Source organism: Gouania willdenowi, chromosome 13 (genome assembly GCF_900634775.1).
Source record: "Gouania willdenowi chromosome 13, fGouWil2.1, whole genome shotgun sequence".
Classification (NCBI taxonomy): Eukaryota; Metazoa; Chordata; class Actinopteri; order Blenniiformes; family Gobiesocidae; genus Gouania; species Gouania willdenowi.
Window position 1 is genome coordinate 16,072,608 of NC_041056.1, and position 19,591 is coordinate 16,092,198.

At 38.4% G+C, this 19,591-nt stretch overlaps 1 protein-coding gene across 1 annotated transcript in view; it reads right to left on the bottom strand.

Moving 5' to 3' along the window:
* Positions 1-502: 502 nt before the first annotated feature.
* ttc9b (tetratricopeptide repeat domain 9B) overlaps positions 503-19,591 on the bottom strand; it is a 28,302-nt gene continuing 9,213 nt past the window's right edge. The window contains exons 2-3 of the mRNA XM_028463917.1: positions 5,627-5,809; positions 503-1,584 (exon numbers count right to left, since the gene is read on the bottom strand). Coding sequence (XP_028319718.1) covers positions 1,496-1,584; positions 5,627-5,809 — 272 coding nt within the window. The 3' untranslated portion in view covers positions 503-1,495. The remainder of the gene's footprint in view (positions 1,585-5,626; positions 5,810-19,591) is intronic.

Consider the following 19,591-nt stretch of genomic DNA (forward strand, 5'->3'; position numbering starts at 1 on the left):
TGCTGAAGCGCTGAGTGCTGCGTGAGGGATGATTGATTTGTTGCCTTGTTGATGACTGGGAGCCACAGCATTAGCAATAAAAGCTCTTCCTAAACATAAAGTGCTGCTCTCGATGCAAACCGATACCAGCTAATGAAGCCCCATCTCATTGGTGACTTACTCCTATGACATCATCAAGGTAACAGTAGGTCTGGGCGATATGGACCAAAACACATATCTAGACATCTTTTCTCAAAATAGCGCTATACGATATATAAATCTCGATCATTTTATTTCAAATTAAGTCTAACCAGAAAAAACAATTCTGGGTTAAATGTGATGATCCAATTTGATGATTACTAACAAACAGCTGAACAATGTGTGTCACTTTAGTCTTTTTCTCCTCTAAGGGACAGCATGTGTGAGTGAGTTCTGTAGTGTAAATTCTGATTTGGAACACACTCAGAAATCCATCAAACTGTGATTTTTATGCTGTTCTGAGAAGTAGTGAAAGCATCGACTCCTAAAACAAGTGTTTTAAAACACAAAAAAAAAACTCTAAAAAATATTTATATCGATAACGGCGATATTGTAATTTTTTATATCCCCAAAAAAGAATCTCGATATATCGCCCAGCTCTGGGTAACAGACGAGGGTTAGGGGCAGTGACAGTCCCAAATTAACCCCACAAACTGTTATGGGCGGGGGGGTGTGGGGGGTGTGGTGGTGACGAATTTAAGACGCGCCCACCACAACAGCACACCTGATGGTTATAACCACAGGTCACCACTGACTATAGGACAGCAAACTATGAACAGATTACCGTACAAACATTTGAATTAGTAGCCCTTGAAGTGGAGAAAAGAACAGTCGAGGAATTGAGATGCATGGCCTCTAGGAGAGAATAGGGGAGACAGAATTATGGCGAATAAAGCACAGAGGCAGGGTATGTGGTGTTTTCTCTGGCCTGTTGGGTTAGGATGTACAATCAGATTGGGCAGAGGTCCTGATATGTGTCTCAAATACACCCCCCAATGCTCCTCACGTTTCGAACTCATCAATCCTTGACTTTAAAATGAGATGTTGAGAAAAGGCAGCGCAAAAAAACAGAGAGTAAGAGCTGAAACCAGGTGTGCTTAATGTCCTTAAAATATGTACTAAATCACACACATACACACATAATCCCTTCTCATTCCACCGTGACGAAGGCTTCAAATGAGTATAATACAGAGTCTCCCTTGTCTCGTGTCAGTTTTCTTACTATTTTAAAGACGACTTCCCCTGGGAGAGGAACCACAGCCCCTGAGGGAGGAAAAAGAGAGACAAAAGGAGGGAAGAGGTTTGCAGAAAGCACACTTTGCGTGTTCATTTTTAGTTTTTTTCATCAGAGGCGGCTGATCACTTCTCCTCTGTCTGTGCTGCTGTCTGTGTCCAAGGAGGGGAGTGATGAAGGTAGGGAGGATGGTAGTGGGACTACACTTAGGGTCAAAGGTCAGATGGGGGAAGAGTTTCAGCTCTAAGTTTCTTTGCCACTCTCTCGATCCCGCTGTCCACTCTTGCTCATCTTCATCTCCGTCAACTGGATGTATCGCAGCACGTTGGTGTCTGGAGGAGAGAGGACAGAGAAAGTCAGGAAATGCAATATTTTATCATAATAGGACTTTAAAAGTTTTACATATTACACATTTTTATTCAATCACTAAGTTCTAAAAGACTTAAGCTGAGAGTTTGTACATGCTTACCATGCTTAATGGTTAAAAACAAATGTGTAAACTGTAACTTTAACATTTGAGGAATATCAGACTATATTAATAATTTATAACAACATTCTCTTTTACAATGCTTTTAGTGCAGTGTTTTTCAACCTTTGGGTCAAGACCCCATGAGTGGGCGCCCAGAATTAAAATGGGGCTGCCTGAAAGGTCGAGAAATTAGTTAAAAATAGAAATGTATTATTATTATTATTCAACTACACATCACACACAATAAATATGAAATAACTGTATCCTATACTTATACTTTCTCAAATATTAATCTAGTTAATATAAAATGTAGTATAAAAATATCTGAGGTGTCACATTTGTCTCTTTGTTCACTAACCCTTCCCTGTATTTGTAGCACACTTTAATAAACATGATCAAAAACTAATTCTAGACAAAAAAAATGTCAAGGTTTGGAACCTCTGTTTTAGTGACATCAGCCCAAAAAAAAACCACAAATGTAAATATACCCAGGATTACTTTGTCTGAAAGAGAGGGAACAAAAATAATATTAGGAAAATAAGAATTACAAATTGAGTTCAAGTTCATTTCTGTCATGATTTGAGAATTTGAGATCTATCGCTCTGCGTTTTTTGTGGATTTATTTTTAAATGTTTTTGTTGGTTTGGATTATTTGTGTGTTCTTTATTTTTCAGTATGATGTTCTGGTTCTGTTTGTAGCTCGTAGGATTAGTTTTATGTCTTGTTGTCATATATACTGTAAGTTGATTCAAGTCTTGTTTGGGCTCCTGTTTCAGTTGTATTGTTTTTAATTCATGCAATTCCTGCTTTATTAATTATTCAGCATTTGTTCCGATAGTTTCTAGTTGTAGTTTTTTAATCATTGATTGTAATGGTTCCCTATGGAACTGTGGTGCCTTTCCTCATCTTTCCACTCAGGTGTTCTTCATCATCTAATCCCTTTCCCCATTTATTAAGGAGTGGCTAATCCCTGAGTGTCTTCTTGACTCTGGCTGTTTTTGAAATTGCATACCAATGTACTACTCATACTAAGTCTGAGGTGAAAATGAGTATGTAGTGCGTTTACATTAGATAGTATGCAAAGATTGAGTATGCATGAAATACCCAGATGTATACTATATCAGGACATTTCCTAAGTATGCACAGGGGCACGCTAGTCACACTCAACCGCCCCACGATGCATTGTGAGCAGAATGTAAAATTGTCTTGGAACCAGCTTCAAGCTAAAAATCAAACATTCCCTTTTCAAAACAAAAGCATCTCTTCTTGTCTTCCATTAGTTTTTTTTTAACGCTTTTGTAAATAGGGCTCTTGTTTTGAAGTTAACTGGTAGTTTTGTCAGTAGTGGGGGGTCTCCAAAAATCTCCAAAATGTCGGCATGAAATTTGTTTTCCGCGAATTCTATGGATCAAATGACCAGATGTTGATATTCTACTTGGTCACTTTCTCACTTAATAGGCTTTCAAAAGTGGTGAATCGAAGGACATATTTAGCCTCAGTGCGCTTCAGGTTTTTGTCATTGTAGGTTCGAAATTCATCTTGGGAAACTTCGAAATATACTTTAGTGCGAACGGTCATCACCCTAATCATCCTAACTATACTTATAGTATATAGTAGACAGTATATACTCATTGTGTAGCGTATAGTACGTTAATATGCAATTTTGAACACAGACTCTGTCTTTGGATTGTCTCAGTATGTATCAGAACATATGGTTTTACTGGTTAATTTGTGAAAATTGTTTTGGAACTTCTTATTGACAAGTCAATGTAAATACAAATAACAACAATAGCCCTAAGATTGGGCCCTACCTCTCAATAAAAGATAAACAGTATATGGTTGCAATAAAGGACAGGGAAAGAATAATAGACATACTTCAAAAACAAAACAAAAAAAGAGGCATAAGTAGCCTATCCAACAAGGCTCAAAACTGGTCCTCATCTTCTTTCAAAGATGAGTCTTGAGCTGTTGTTGTGCTATTAACTGTTCCATTGATTGTAAGTGTCTGACTTTTAGTATCCATGGTGAGACCGTAGGTGGTTCAGGTTTCAACCAGCAAGTTATCATTTTTCTTGCAGTTATTGGAAGGAGATGCAGCAAAAACTTGTTATCGTGGGACAGATCATCTGGTAATATGTTCACTTTAAGTAACTTTTCTATGAATCCTTTAACTTCAGTCCAAAAGTGTTGCAAAATGGGGCAGTGTCAGGTTCTGCTTAATTATTTTATTGTGTTTTGCCCTTGTGGTCCTCTTTTAGTTATTCTGAGTCTTTGTTTATTCAGTTTTATGGTATAACACAGTATCTCCTGTGTTAACTCTTGTCTTTGTGTTTCCAGGTCTTCCTGCTCGTGTCTCCTCCTCCCACTGATGTGTGTTTGGGTTTTGAGTGATTAGCTGCCTCATGTTTTGCACCCAGGTGTGGCCCGTTCCCAATCAAGCCTCCCTCACTATCTAGCTGAGTGTTTGGACACAGTGGGACTGTGGGATCATTGTATATTCTCAATGTTACGCTCCCCATGTGCTGCTGTGTGTCTTGTTCCCTGCTTCCTGGTTTTTTTCCTTCTGCCCATTTGTGTCTTTTTGGTTTTTGAGTGCTTACGGCCAAGCCCGATCTCGTCTGATCTCGGAAACCAAACAGAGCTGGCCATTGTTAGAACTTGATTGGGAATGGGCCGCACCTGGGTGCAAAACATGAGGCACCTAATCACTCACAACCCAAACACACTGACATCACTGGTCGGTGGAGACACGAGCAGGAATACCTGTAACACAAAGACAAGAGTTTACACAGGAGATCATACTAGAAAATAGAATAAACAAAGACTCAGAATAACTAAAATTGGACCACAAGGGCTAAACACAAATAAAAACTAAATAGAACCTGATAAACAGTCCCAAAATATTTGTTTGATCACCCACAAGTCCACAGTGTCTCGAGCACATATTGTTACCCCAGCTCCCAGAATCAACAGACTTCAGTGGAGTCCTGAAAAATCGGATTTTAGTCTTCCAGTCAAACTCCTACCACATTTGACTCCCCACCCCCTTATGACAACCAGAGCAAACATTTCCCCAAGTATTATAATCCAATATCAAATTCAGTTCCCATTGTTGTTTTATATGTTGTGTATTATCAGACACATGCATTCTCTTCTGAGCTGGTCCCAGTCCTTATGTTTTGTTAATGAATTGTTGGCAAAAGTTTTCACTACATTTCCCTCAAACAGCTGGTTCACAGTGATAAGTTTACTCTCAGCCCACCTGTCTCTGCTAGAGATGGAAGAAACTCAATATTCCTACTCATGGACATGGCTCGTGAGAGGGCCACCCTTCCTCTTCATTGTTTCTGTACCTGGTTCCAGACTCTGAGTATATTTAACCCATACGTTCTCGATCTTCATTTTTTTCTGTGTCCCTGAACCAATAAATGGGAGACTGGATGTATAGCGTTATTCCCGGCATTTACTCCTCCTCCATAGAGACTCACATTGTTTCTGGAACATGAATGATCCAGGTCCCTATTGCTCATATTTGGGCAGCCCAATAATACATTTTTATGTTAGGCAGTCATTCTCCTAATCTGCACTCTTGGCCTTTTGTTCTGCCACATACATTTAGAAATAAATTTTTCTAATGATTTGAATGCAGACTATGGCACGAAAACAGGGAGGCTTTAAAGTTAATTTGTTCAATTTTAGTGTTGTAGTGTGTAGTCATTTTTCTTTAGGGACTCTGATTATCACTTCATTGGGTTTTCCTTCCCTCTCCAATCAGCCAGCATTCCCCACCATCTCTGAACTTCTGTAAGCCTGTAGTGGAAACACTAACCACTATTGACTTGAAATCTCATTTATTCATTCATTTATGGGTGCTTTTCCAATATTTGTTTCATTCTCATACTCACCTGTAGGCTCGCGGTTCTTGGCTTCACGTAGGTAGCGTAGGGCACATTCATAATCACCCAGGTGATAGAAGGCGATGCCGGCTCTATACATTGCCTTGAAGTGATCCTTCTGGTGCCCGAGCACTTTTAGACAGTACTCCTTCACTCGCTCATAATTCACCAGTTCAGATTGTAAGAGACACGCTGTAAGAGACAAAAAAAAAAAAAAGAGATATTTGATAAATAGATGCTCAATGAAATGTATCATTGCCTAAGGAAGGCAGTGAGTGGACTATGAATAGCATCTTGCAGAGCAGAGAAAAGAGAAAAAAGTCATGCAAACAGTTTGAGCCTCAAGGAGAATATACAGTATGTACAGTATATGTTGCTGTCTAAAGCTAGCTTCAGAAAGGAGAAATATTGAGTGGAATGGTGAAAAGCCAGTTTCATGGGGCATGGAAGTGCTTGAGAATTAGACAAAAGAATATCCTCCGCAAGAAGAATTTCTCTCTCTCTCTGTGTCCCTGTGAGACCCAAACAAGTCACTTTACCCGAAGCTTTCATCATTCTCTGCTTTAAAAAAAAAAAAAAGCTGTCATTCTCTAAAACCAAACATCTGTGTGAGGAGTGAGTCAGGGTCTGTTCACTGGGAGGCTGAGTCAGTAGCGTGAGCAGCAGGAGACGGCTGAGAGTGGAAACACAAAGTACACACACACACACATGCATTTGTGTGTGTGTGACAGAGAGACAAAAACAATGGCCACGTTTACATGAGAGCTTTAATTTATTTAATACATGACAGCTGGTTTTCAACCAGACTGAAATCGCCAAAAGTGGGCGGCAGAATAAAAAAAAGTCAGTCAGGATGTGTAATAATGCAAAAGAAAAAAATCCCTCTTTTTCCCAATTATTTATTTATTTTTTTTTTTCAAAAGTGGAAATGACACAGAACAATGACAATATTTGGAAAAGAGATTTGTGTTTCACATGAGCTTTCATGGCTTTCATCTAAAAGAAGTTTTTTGTAGTTTTGTAGCATGTTTTGTGTCTGAGTATCAAATACATGGGCAGAAGTTATGGCAAACGCTCATGCCCAGAAACAACCATATATTAAAAGACTAAAATCTGAGATGTACAAGCATTATCACACACAGAAACACTAAACTGCACAATTGATTGACTGGACGCACCCTTCTGAGTCATTAGGCAGATGGATGGCACGTCAGAGGAAATGTAGAGTGTGGTGAGATGCATTAGGGCGTGAAAGGGAGAGACAGACTGGCAGGGGTCTGACAAACACAGCAGGTGATAACCTAAAGTCTGAGTCATTGAGAACTGCACCAACACGCTCGAGTTCTGCAGGTTTAGTAATGAGATGAGACTCCACATGATTTCCACGACTGAAGCCTTTGCTCTCGGACATCACCCACAACAGTTTAACTCATCAGAATAAACCAAAGAAACTGAAAATCTCAACCAGTAACAGAAAGATTCTTTCATGTCCAATAATAAGGCTGTCTATATATTACAAGGTTTGGATTCTTCTTTCTACCACTACTATATTTCTTCTACAATGTAGCATTTATTCTTATTTAAAAAAAAACACAAAGACTGAAAACCAGATGCAGACAAATATATTTCAACGGTAACACTTTGCAATAAGGGCCCCTAATTAGTGTTGGTTAATGCAACATTAATTATTAATTAACAATTTAATATTATGTTAATAACCATTGAAATGTATTACCTAACATTAAATAACATCAATTTTTTAGATTAATAAGAAAATATTTCATGTCTACTGCACAGTTAATGAAAACATTAAGCATAAATAAAAGTTACATAATGTAATTCATTATAATTGTGTGTGTTAATAATAATAATAATAATAATGTAACCTTTATTTATCACCGTAGTGAAATTCTTCTCTGCATTTTACCCATTGATGGATTGATAGATTGGGGGTTAAGGAACTTGCTCAACATCTACAACAGTGACGGCCTGAGTGAGATTCGAACCTCTGACTCTCCCATTACAAGCTCGCTTCCTTAACCACTAGGGTTGAACGATTAATTGCAATTGCGATATTATCTCAATATCATAAAACACGATTTTCTAATCGCAAAGGCAGCAATTTTATTTTTATTTTTACATTTTTTCTTGCCCTGTCTTGTACTGTCCTGTTAAGTTCAGAGTGTTTAAGAAGTGCAGTCCACATGTTTACATATTTCATAAAACGTGAAGTTATTTAGATTTCTTTGATTTTATTGTTGTAATCTGTGCTTTAAAATGTACATTTTATATTTATTTAAAGTTTAAATAAATCTGAAATTGTTTATTATGAAACAGATTGATTTATTGCCTGTGTTCATTGAAAAATACATGACAAGTAATAATCGCATGTTAAATCGCAATATTGAGGAAAAAAATCGCAATAAGATTATTTTCCAAAATCGTTCAGCTCGATTAACCAGTAAGCCACCACACCCCCGTTGTTAGGTAATACATTATAATGATTAATATACTGTTAATTAATGCTTAATTGTGCATGAACTAATGCTAATTAGTTCATGCACAGTGAACAGTGCATCTAAATATGACCTAGATGTCTAAATGTAACAGATGCTACAGACCAGCAGAGTGTGAGAGTGTCATAATGGAGGTTTTTTTTTTATATGTACATGTCGGTGTTTGTGCTCCTTGAATGGCACTGACGTGTGGTGAGTGGGAGTGGTTAGCAGCACATGCTCCCTGCAGGTTTGCAATAAGCGTCATGCTTGAGAAAGAAATAAGGTACAGACACGGAATGAGATGATAGATGGGGAAAAACCTGAAAAAGCTGAGCTTCAGATGTTCAAAACATGCAACACAAACTGCTAAATGCAAACTTTCAAATCAAGCATTTGTAAGGTTGGTTTCTCTGCATGTTGCTTCAGTCTATGCTGTGTCCCCCCTGGACTTTTTCCTGCTCCTTTTCCTCCCTTTCCATCACGTAAACTGTGACCCCAGGATTCAGCTAATTTACTGCCACTGACACCCTGGGGATCAGTCTGCTGTCCATCAACTTGTAATTAGTTCTGTGGGACTATAAGGACAGCAAACCATCCCTCTCAGTGATCTGCCCTCACACATGTGCACACACTAACACATACTCATTCACTGGTGTGTGCCTCACTCTTTAACCCTGCTTTCCTTCTCTGTTACTACAATTGTCCCTTACCTGTCACCGTCGGCTCCAGTGTAAATATCAGCAGATGGAACTGAGGCTGTGTTCAAAATGATGCACTATAAACTCAATGAGTATACACTGTCTATTATATACTATAAGTGTGCTTAGGAGGATTAGGACGATGACCGTTCCCACTAAAGTATACATCCACGTTTCCCAAGATGCATTTTGAACCAACAACAGCAAAAACTGGAAGCACAATGAGACTAAAAATTGCCACCCTTGAAAGTTCTGAAAGTATTTTAAGTGAGAAAGTGTCCCTGTAGGAAATCAACATGTGGTCATTTGATCCATAAAACTCACGGAAACATATTTCATGCCGACATTTCAGAGACCCGCCTCTGTGTGCTAGTGACAAACTTCAAAACAGTTAACTTGAAAACAAGAGCCGTATTTACAAAAGGGTTACTCATGGACGACAAGAACAGATGCTTTTGTCTTGAAAAGGGGATGTTTGATTTTCAGCTTGAAGTCGGTCCCAGGACGATTTTACGTTCCACTCACAATGCATCATGGGGTAGTTGAGTACAGTGTGCCCACTGCGCATACTTCAAAAATGTCCCAATATACTGTAGTATACGTCCAGGTATTTCTCGTGTACTCCATCTTTCCAGTAGTACGTTAGCATGTGATTTTGAACACTGTGTTCATCATCAATGCACAGCTCATGATTTCTTATTTCTCACTCATTATCTCTCACTTTCCTGTTTTCTAGCTTCCATTCCTAATTGTCTCTCTGATTCAGCAACTCCACTGTAATGCTAAACGTCTGCTGTCGCTTCCACAACAATATTTAAAAGTCTCATGTTACCCAAAATCTCATATGAAAATGTGCTACATAATGAGCTGTGTGATGTATAATTCCACAAAAGCAATAAAAGCTTGTCATCAAATAATGTTTTGCTAGAAACATGTAAAGCAAATGATTCTTCTGAGTACCACTGAAGGGAAAGACTAACGCTGCTCCATATGGTGTGGATGGCTCATCATTACTCATTCTCATGGCTCCTGTTTGACTGCAAGTGTCTCTGAGGCTTTCTCAGGCTCCTCTGGAGGCAGATCAAGTATCTACACAATCACAATCACCAGCCAGGAACTCGTTTGTTACACAACTCTCATTCCTTACAATTAGTCTGCAAGGATTTAAAAAAAATATTTGTATTGTATTTTACTGGCATTTGTGCACTTGTATTAAACCCTTTTTGATAAGTGACTTTTTACTTTTAGTGTTTCTTCTTTTCATCTGTAATATTTCTTGAGCCTCTGTAAGTAAATAATTTCTCCCTGGGATCTTTAAAGTATATTTACTTCTGATTTTATCCAAACAATAACCTCCCATCATCTAATCGAATCTAATCTAATCTCATTTTATGCAATCCCATCCCAATGCATCTCATCCAATCAAATCTAATACAATCTTAATTCATGCAATCTAACTGTTATCTCATCTAATCTAATATTATCTAATGTAATGCAAAATGATCTAAATATAATATAATATAATGCACTCTCATCTCATCTCATTAAATTTTATCCCATCGTCTCATCCAATCTAATCTAATCTAATCTATCGCAGTCTAATCTCATCTCATCCAATCTTATCTCATTTCATTTTATGTTAATTTACGTCATCCCATCACAACTCATCTAATCAAAATGAATGCAACCTAATCTCATCCAATTTTATCCCATCTAATCTAATCTCATCTATGGTATCTCTCTTCATTACTTCATCACTTCTTATTTTGTTGTTTTGAGGCAGAAACAGATGAATATTGAAAGTTAAATAGAAAGTGCACTTAGGATGACACAGAGAAATTCATGTTTCACACATTTATAATTATACAATGAAAGAGTTTCTTGAGTGTTTCCTGGGCACCTAAATTCAATATTTTGTTGAATGAAAATCATAAATTACCCAAGACCATGATACATTGGGTTGTCTCACCATTTCCTAGAGGTTAACTAGAGGGGTAACGACTATATTATATTAGTGGTAAAGTGTATAGGCAATTATTACGAGCCTATGGAAAAGGGTTACATTTTATTAACACTACCCAAAGTTCATTGTATTGGCTGTCCCATCACACTGAAGTCAAACATATCCTGAGTTATTCTATTCTATGCAAAGCAAAAAACTTACGTTATTAAAGTAGAAATAGATAAGAGAGGTTCATAAATGTGTTCCGACTGCACCCATTCTTCACTTTTCCATTCTGACTCCTCATACATTGTTCTCCTATCTTAAAATAGTCGCTGACTAAGGAATTAATGATTGTATACTTAAATATTTATACCTATGAGGAGGTTATTGACTCAGTGTCTTTGCTGGGATGAAACCATTTACTGGACTCAGCAGCACATTATGGTTTTCAGAGTTTTCTCCTGGACTGTAATATAAGATGTGGGTTTTATTTGATGCCTGTAGAGAAAGAAATGAAGGGCGGTTCATGTTGCTTTGATCTATCATTTTAACTACTGTCTGCCAATTTGAATTTGTGTCCGAGGGCTAAATGAAGATCCTGGACTTTATTACTTGTAACGTTTTGAAGAAGAACAGGCTTTCAAATGCCAGATTAGTGCAATTTACGAAAGCATTAAATTGATTTGTAAGTAATATTATCTGCAGTTAAAAAAAGACAGGCCTGGTGCAGGACAATTATCTGTGTGGTGATGTCATCAGTGGACACTGTTGTTCAGGGATCTTATATCTGTTTCTGCAGCTGCTCTCACACACATCGTTACTCTGACTAAACACTCTCAAGATGGAAAATGTGATCAAAAATGATGTTTTTCATAAACGTGGGGTAATTTTTATTTTTTTTTATATTGGTTTAAAGACAAAAATCCAGCTTCCTTGAATGAGGAAATAAAAAAACTTGAAGTAATTTTTTGTATTCTGGAGTCGACCCAACGAGGTAGCCTATAGTTAAACTAGGCTACATATATAAACATATATATATATATACATTTATCCCGACACTAAACAATATGATATACATCGCGATATCAATAATTACAAGTAAAAAAATAGTATGAAATATAATGTATTTCATTTCTTTAAACTTGTGAGAACAAGTAAAAATTTACTAACTGTAATTCAAGTACCAATATTAAAAAGTGGTATGTTTAATTAAATTAAACTTTTGCTTCTATACAGGTTTTGATTCTGTTAAGTTTATTTGTAACCGCATACAGTACATCTATAAAAGTGCTCAGTATGTTTTATGAAAATAAAGTGCAATGAACTTCCAAGCTAAAATGCATTGAGGACTGAGGTAGTTTAACGAGGTTCACTGACTCCTAGTGACCTAGCGTTTACGTGCTATGCGTTTGTTAGCACAATTAAATGTTTTTTTTGTGTTAACATGATTATAAAATTGATCTGTACATTTTTTGGATCAATATGATAATCGCACTGTCAAATATTGTGATCGATTTTTTTCTTACACACTTAGAAATTATACATTTGGAAAACAATTTTTCCCTTGAATTGGAGGATCTAAACACTGTCATATGCTAGCAGTGCCATTTTTATAGTTTTCTGCACATTTTGGGAACTAATACTACACAGAGCTCAGACGCGTTATGCACACCAGATATTTATATTTGTGATAGAGTGCCACACATTTTAACGCTACATTATGACTCAGTACAAAAAATGACACGAGACAGTGGTGAATTGTCACGCTCTGTGACGCTCGGTCACAAATGTGGCCGTGCACTGTTGTGTGCCAGTGCAGATCGTTACAATACGCTACCCGGTGCCACAAGTGTGGCGATTGTTGCCAAATGGGTGAATATTTGGTTCCACAAGTACACAAATTCAATACATCATCACATCTTTAACAGTTCACTTTGCCCCCCAGTGGCATCTTGAAACGGTTAGAAATGAGGTGAGAAATTGCCTGCAGTGCGGCGTAGAAATCCTCCATGAACGCGGAAGTAAGAGAAACAACGACTTGTATTGAGGCACCACAAAGCATGAGAATCCGTGTAAAATCGCAGTGGTGCCAGTTCTTGACAGTTTTCGTAACGCTGTGTGAAGACGTCACCCCACAAACCAACTTGAATACACTTTCAGCACAAGGCACCACGATTTATCGTCACATTCGTAGCATTCACTGAAAAGTTTTTGACTGTCAAAAACTTGTCCACCAAAGCTCTGAATGCTACGCACTGTTACAAACCTTCACCAGTTACTGTAGGTTGGGCTTTTTTGCGTCTATTGCGAATGTGTCACAAATCGGAGCTCTGTGTTACCCCAGCAGAAAAACTAAAGAAATCAACCTTAGTGGGCTCTCATTACAATCCACCTTTATTTACATTTACCCATTCTGACATCATACACACTGTACATTTACCCTACTGGTTTTTAAAAAGTGTTCAATGTTTTTTTAAATGTTCCACTTTTAATAATGTAGATTTAAACACACTGAATTGTCTTGTATGAAATGTTAAAACAAACATCCTCAAAGAGGTCAGCTCTGGTCTTCGGGAGTTTTGGAATGGATTCAGATGATATAGCCCATAATAATCCCTCATTGAATATTTTGTGTAAAGTCTTTTTCTTCTCCTGTACAGCGCAGAGAAAAAATAATCTTGGCTTTGTTTGTATTTTGATAGTTTGAAAAACATAGAGTTGATTATCAGAATGAACAAGGGTTTGCACAAACTAAAGGGAAATGCAGGCTTATTTCATAATTACTTATTTCATTAAAACAAATGACTGCAGTTCCTATATGGATCACCCACCCTTGTTATTGAATGAGTAAAATCAACTCAATACTGCCTTTACCCTGCCATCACACACAAAAAAAAATAGAAAAAGGAGAAACAAGGACAAGTTTTCAATGTCAACCTCTATCAGGGCTTGGAGAACTCAGTGTGAGAGAGCCTACGAGTGAAAGCTCAGACAGCGACCAGCTTGGCTTCCTGTTATCAGGGCAGATAAATATAAACAGCAATTTGATTTATTCTGTGCTGCCCAGCCAAGCTCAAGAGGCTTTGACATGCATGCACACACAGCTTCAGTATATTCTCATTACTGGTGACTCAAGCAGGATGAATATTATGTATTTCTCTGTTGATCTGTGTGTGGGGTTGTCAGGAAAAAAGGGGTTTTCATTTTAGTTTATTCACGGCTGAAGTCTTATCTTTGACAAGCACGTTGGATTTATCTGTTATCTCACTACACGCTCAGTCTGAATCAACCGAGATTTAATTTCCGAGAACCAGCACCCACACATGCATGTGCACATACTATTCTGAAATATACATAGTGCATACAACAAATATAAAGTCATTGCAAAGCTGAATTATGATGAACTCTGAGGGTGACTACTGTCTTTGTCCCAGCCCTGACGTTATACCTTTTAGACACTAATGGAGTGTGTTGTGTTTTATTTTGTGTATTGTGTTCACCTGAGGCACAAGCAGACCCCAAATGAACAAAGGATGGATGGATGGATGGTGAGCCTGATGTGGGCAGGGCAGGCAGCTTCATTTAGGTTGCCCTGGTGATTGTATGGGTGTTGTGCAAACACCCGTTTTCAGATAAGCAAACAGTTTCCGTGAGTTTTATGGATCAAATGATTACATATATTGATATTCTAATTGGTCCCTTTCTCACTTAAAATGTTTTCAGAACTTTCAAAGGTGGAGAATCAACGGAGATATTTAGCCTCAGTGTGCTTCAGGTTTTTGTCGTTGAAGGTTCAAAATGCATCTTGGGAAACTTGGAAGTAAACTTTAGTGGGAACAGTTATCATCCTAATCCTCCTAACCATACTTACAGTATATACATTGAGTTTGTAGTGCATAGTACGGAGTGTGCCATTACAAACACAGTCTCAGATTCATGTGCTACATTTTAGTTCTAGAAAGCAACAATGATTTTACCAAGAATGAGCTCAAATTTGATTCAAGGAGCTAAAAAGGGTTACACTGCCTATAAATGATCAAACTCAACCGTTCATAAATATTCCATCAACGTGGGTTGATAAAAACAACCAGCATCTCTATACTCTCCCTTCTGGCTTCCTTCTCCTTTCTCTCCCAGATGAATGACCGACTCTTATTCACCCCTGTGACAGAGGTAATCCTTGCCTGTCAGCGCTGTGACATAAATCACGTTTCTCTGAATTGGATTTTTCAAACCAACTTAAAGTAACAGCCCCCCCCCATTCTCACATTGATTTCTAGGCGTGTACCATCACTTCCTTCACGTGAGTGTTAGGTAATGTGTGAGGAATACAGTGAGGTACAGTAGAGCAGAGGGGGGGCCGGCAGCATCCTGACAGTGAGGCAGTGCCATCTGTGACTCTGGCACTGGACAGACTCACATGAGGTCCATTCAACCACTGACATACACGCACTACAGTATTTATCCTCCATCTTTATACCTCACAGAGAGAAAAGCAGTCAGCTTCCAGGGTTCTCACCAGGAATTTTTCACAGCGTAGGTGGATCATGGGGTGTGCAAACGAGGGCGAGTCTTGAAGAGGGGTCCAGGCGCCCCCGCCCCCCACCCCAGAACATTTTAAAATTTATAACCCTCTGACAGCCAAATTTTGTGAAATAAAGCTAAAGTTTTTTTGCTACTGCCTTACTTTAAAGCCAAACGTTATTTGTTGACTTAGTGAAGGGTCATGATAAATTTGAGTAACTCATGCTTAGTATAGGTCCTCCACTAATAAATACTCAGGGACACTGTATAGACAAGAAATTACATTTTATTCAAAAGGCTGATTTGAAGACGCGCTTTTCAAATTTAAATTAAGTATTATGTGGGACCCGCAGTAATATTGAGACTGTTAAGGACACACAACATTTATATTGGATGCTGATTATGGGTTAAAAAGTGGAGGATGCACACAGTAAAGCTTTAACTGGGGCCTAAAAAAAGGCCTGACCCGGCCTGAGTCCGACAGAACACGGGCCCGAACTCGTCTGACCGGAATGAAGCAGATGTCTCTTTAAGCCCGAACCCGTTTCAACCTGACAGAATTCACATCGTGTGGATGCATTTAGAATGATCTGTTTCAAGTTATCAACATGACTAGCAGCTTCATGTACCGCTATATGCTACGTCCAGCTAAAGCACACTGTTTATATTGGACTGTGATTACGGTTAACAAAGATACACACAGGCAACATCGAGGGCAGCTAAGTGGTGGCAGGGGTACTCGGGGTCCTCAGGTAAAGACGAGAGCATCCAAGCAAATCGCCTGTACTAAATAGGCGGTGCGGCTGATGTATGTGCTTCTCGGTTCTCAGATAGTCTCTCAGATCTATGGACACAGGTCAGATAGTGGAGCCCAGAGCTCACTGTAAACATGGTGATGCTGCATTTAGTTACAGTTATGCTGTAAAGAAGTGGAACAAACTGCCAGCAGAGCTGAAGTCAGCATCAATAAGAACATTTTTAAATCAAAGTTAAAGGCACTCTTTTTCTCTACTGCGTATGACTGAGAGGGAGATTTTTGGTCATGTTGTTGTTGATGTTTGTTGATGCTTTTAAATGTTTTTACTGATGATTTTGAATGTTTTTACTGATGATTGTAAATGTTTTGTTGCCTACTTTAATGTTCTTCTTGATTTTAAGCTGTTGTCTGTTGCACTTTTTGATCATCTAAAGCACATTGAGTTGCCTTGTGTATGAAATGCACTATACAAATAAATCTGCCTTGCCTTGCCGTATGCAGATTAAAAAGAGAGTCAAAACAACATGGGCACGCCTGGAAGTCCAAGTGTTACAACGGTATCAATTACAAGAGAAAAAAACTACAGAAAAGCCTTCTACGCTGGTCGAAACACACGGAAGTGGGAAACATCACACCGTATGGGATCAAAATTACACCGTAGGGGGCCCATGTGCACAACAGCGCCGGCGAGAACCCTGTATTCTGTCTAAAACTATAATTTTCTAATTCTGATACATCCACAGTGCTTCTCCTCTTACACCTGCTTTGCTTTTCTGTTTTTATCTCATGGACTCCACCACATCCTCTAGTGACAGAGCTGGAGCGGGATGAAAGCTTTTCCACCCTTTTGTGCTTCTGTAAGCGAGCATCGACTGTTCCAGCACGTTAGCGTGGACTAACTGCTATAAATCACTTCATCTCTGACATTGCTGAAAAGCAGTCCAGCATCCAGGAATCAGAAGAGGAATGTGAGAGACTGCTTTATGTTCAGGAAGGAGTGGAGCATTGTGGCATGCTGTTTGATAATAGAGCTAAAAAAAGACAGTAATTGATATCTTTATCACTAATGGGCTCATTGGAAGGTCTTTCTATCAAGTAAGGTTTGAAAGTCAAATGCGTTGAATACAGAGAACTATTGCTGTCAGATATGTCAAAATATAGCTGCGGTGCAGCAATGGTTGGGGTCAAGCAATCTTTGGCAAAAATCAAAAATGCTGCATGAGCTGAGGCTAGAACTCATCTGTGTAAAAGACAGCAGCTGTTATAATTAATTAATAATTAATCTAAAAAACAAAAAACAGATTGCACCCAGACAGCATGAAGATATTGGTTAATTTGTTTTTACAATGATGTATTGGCATAATAAATCAAAACATCTGTGTGCATGGTTTGTGTGGGATAGTCTAAAGAAGTGCTGCAGCAAGTTTGGTGTCAACTGAGAAAATATTGTGGGAGAAAATATAGGTTTAATAAATGTTACAATTTTGCAAAATTTGGTGATTGTTACCCGTGGGAAGTATGATTTCAGAAGAAGAAGAAGAAATAGTCCATTGACCCACCATCCTGTACACGATTAATATTAATGACTTAATCAAATTCTACAACTTTTAGAATTTTAATGTTATTGCACTGTTTCCGACTGTGGACCACATAAAATGCACTAATGAACTGTTCAGCGCTTGTGTTAGCTCACTTGTTAACATCCATTAGAAGACGTTGTTCTGCAGTTCATCTTCATTTTTATCTCGCTCCGCCAGGTCTGACTCTGGCTCGAACATGTAAGGCTGGATGGACAAGTCTTCCGTTGTTGACATTTTGTAAATAACGTGTGAATAAACATTTTCTGCGCCGCTAGGCAATCGTATCTCTTCTATCAAACTACAAAAGTGGCCAAACAGGGTGGAGTTGAACCGAGTGTCACCTCTGCAACTTGGAGAGGGGGCGTAGAAAAGGGGTAGAAAAGGGGCCTGTGGAGCTATAATAATGAGGAATTCAGACCCCAGCATTGCAGTTCCGCTTTATATAGACCACAACTGTATGATTTATATGTAAAAAGGAAGGATTTAAAAGCATGATATGTCTCCTTTAATGCTGGCATGTTGAGTGAGTACTTGTCGTCCTGGCTCTTCTTGGGTTCTTAGCAGCCATCAAGTCTGATCGCTGCCAGTGGATTCTGTCACTTCTCTTAAGATTAGTCACTGGTGTTTGTTGTTTACTGGTCCGATGTTTCCACAACCTTCTCCTCTAAGCTTGGACTGAAAACTGACAACCTCATTGCACTTCATGCTCTAAGTACTGCTTCTTGTCTCTTATAGCTGGTCATCCAGAATGACCTTAAGTCCTGTTTCTTTTCAAGGTTGCACAAATCTGTATTTTACTGATGCTGCTGACATAGCAGCAGAAATTACTGGGGCTGGGGTTTCTATTTGTCTCATCACTGTTGGATAATCACAGAGAAATGATCAGAGAAACATGAGGTGATGACACATTAGTCAAGCATAAGCTTCGCAAAACACAAAATGTATACTGTACGTAAAAACAAACTTTAGTAAGTGGGGAAAAAATAACTGACATTAACATATATATATATATAAAAAAAAAAAATGTATTTCTGTATTTTTCAATGTTATTTTCAAGTAGGCTCTGACATTCTGTTGCTTTAGCTGCTTGGTTTCCAATAGACACACATTGTGCACTGTTCACATACTGTAACCCCAAGGTCGGCTGGACTGGATCATGAACTTGAGTTAGAGGGAGGGCTACACATCAATCTGGCTCTTGCCAGGTTAGCACAGTGCACACCAAGCCCAAAAAGATAAAATGTTTACCCTCAATTCTCTGGACACACTCTTGCTTCTGGTACTTGCACGTGAGCCATTTGTAAAAACAGTACGCCAGCTAAATTTTACTTGTGACTAATTAGAATAAAACACACTGCCGATGTCCGTGTGCGTAATAAATCCGTGTGAATGTCTGCATGTTTCTGCTTCCATCCATCCACTCTTTTCATATATCCATGTGTCCTAAAGGCTCTTATTAAATAAATAGTTTTGGCTTTAGTCCGGGCGGTCATCTTGGACTGTGCTGTCACCAGCGCGTCATTGCGGCAAGTTACGCATGCACAGAACAACCAGAATTAACTTAAAGTGGAATGAAGTGTTTACAAGATAGAGGAATTATTTAATTCGGAATTCAAATCGGAATAAAACAGCCACCTAATTCGGATTTAAGTTTAATTTGGAATTAATTAATTAATTTGCATTAGGAATTAAGTGTTTACATGGTCAGTTTAAAGAGGATTTAACTTTTATTCTGAATTAAAGAGGAATTAAAGCTCCCATGTAAAAGTGGCTGTTGCGGCACAAAGTGAACCACATTATAGAATGTAGAAAGTTAAAACCTGAATGAATTAGCATTTTACAGCTGTTCCTCGTCAATCTAGTACTCATTATAACCCATGATCAATTTTAACATACATAATTACTAACACTTTCACACACACACACACATAAAGAAGTGCTGACACACAGTTGCTCTCACATGTGGGACTGC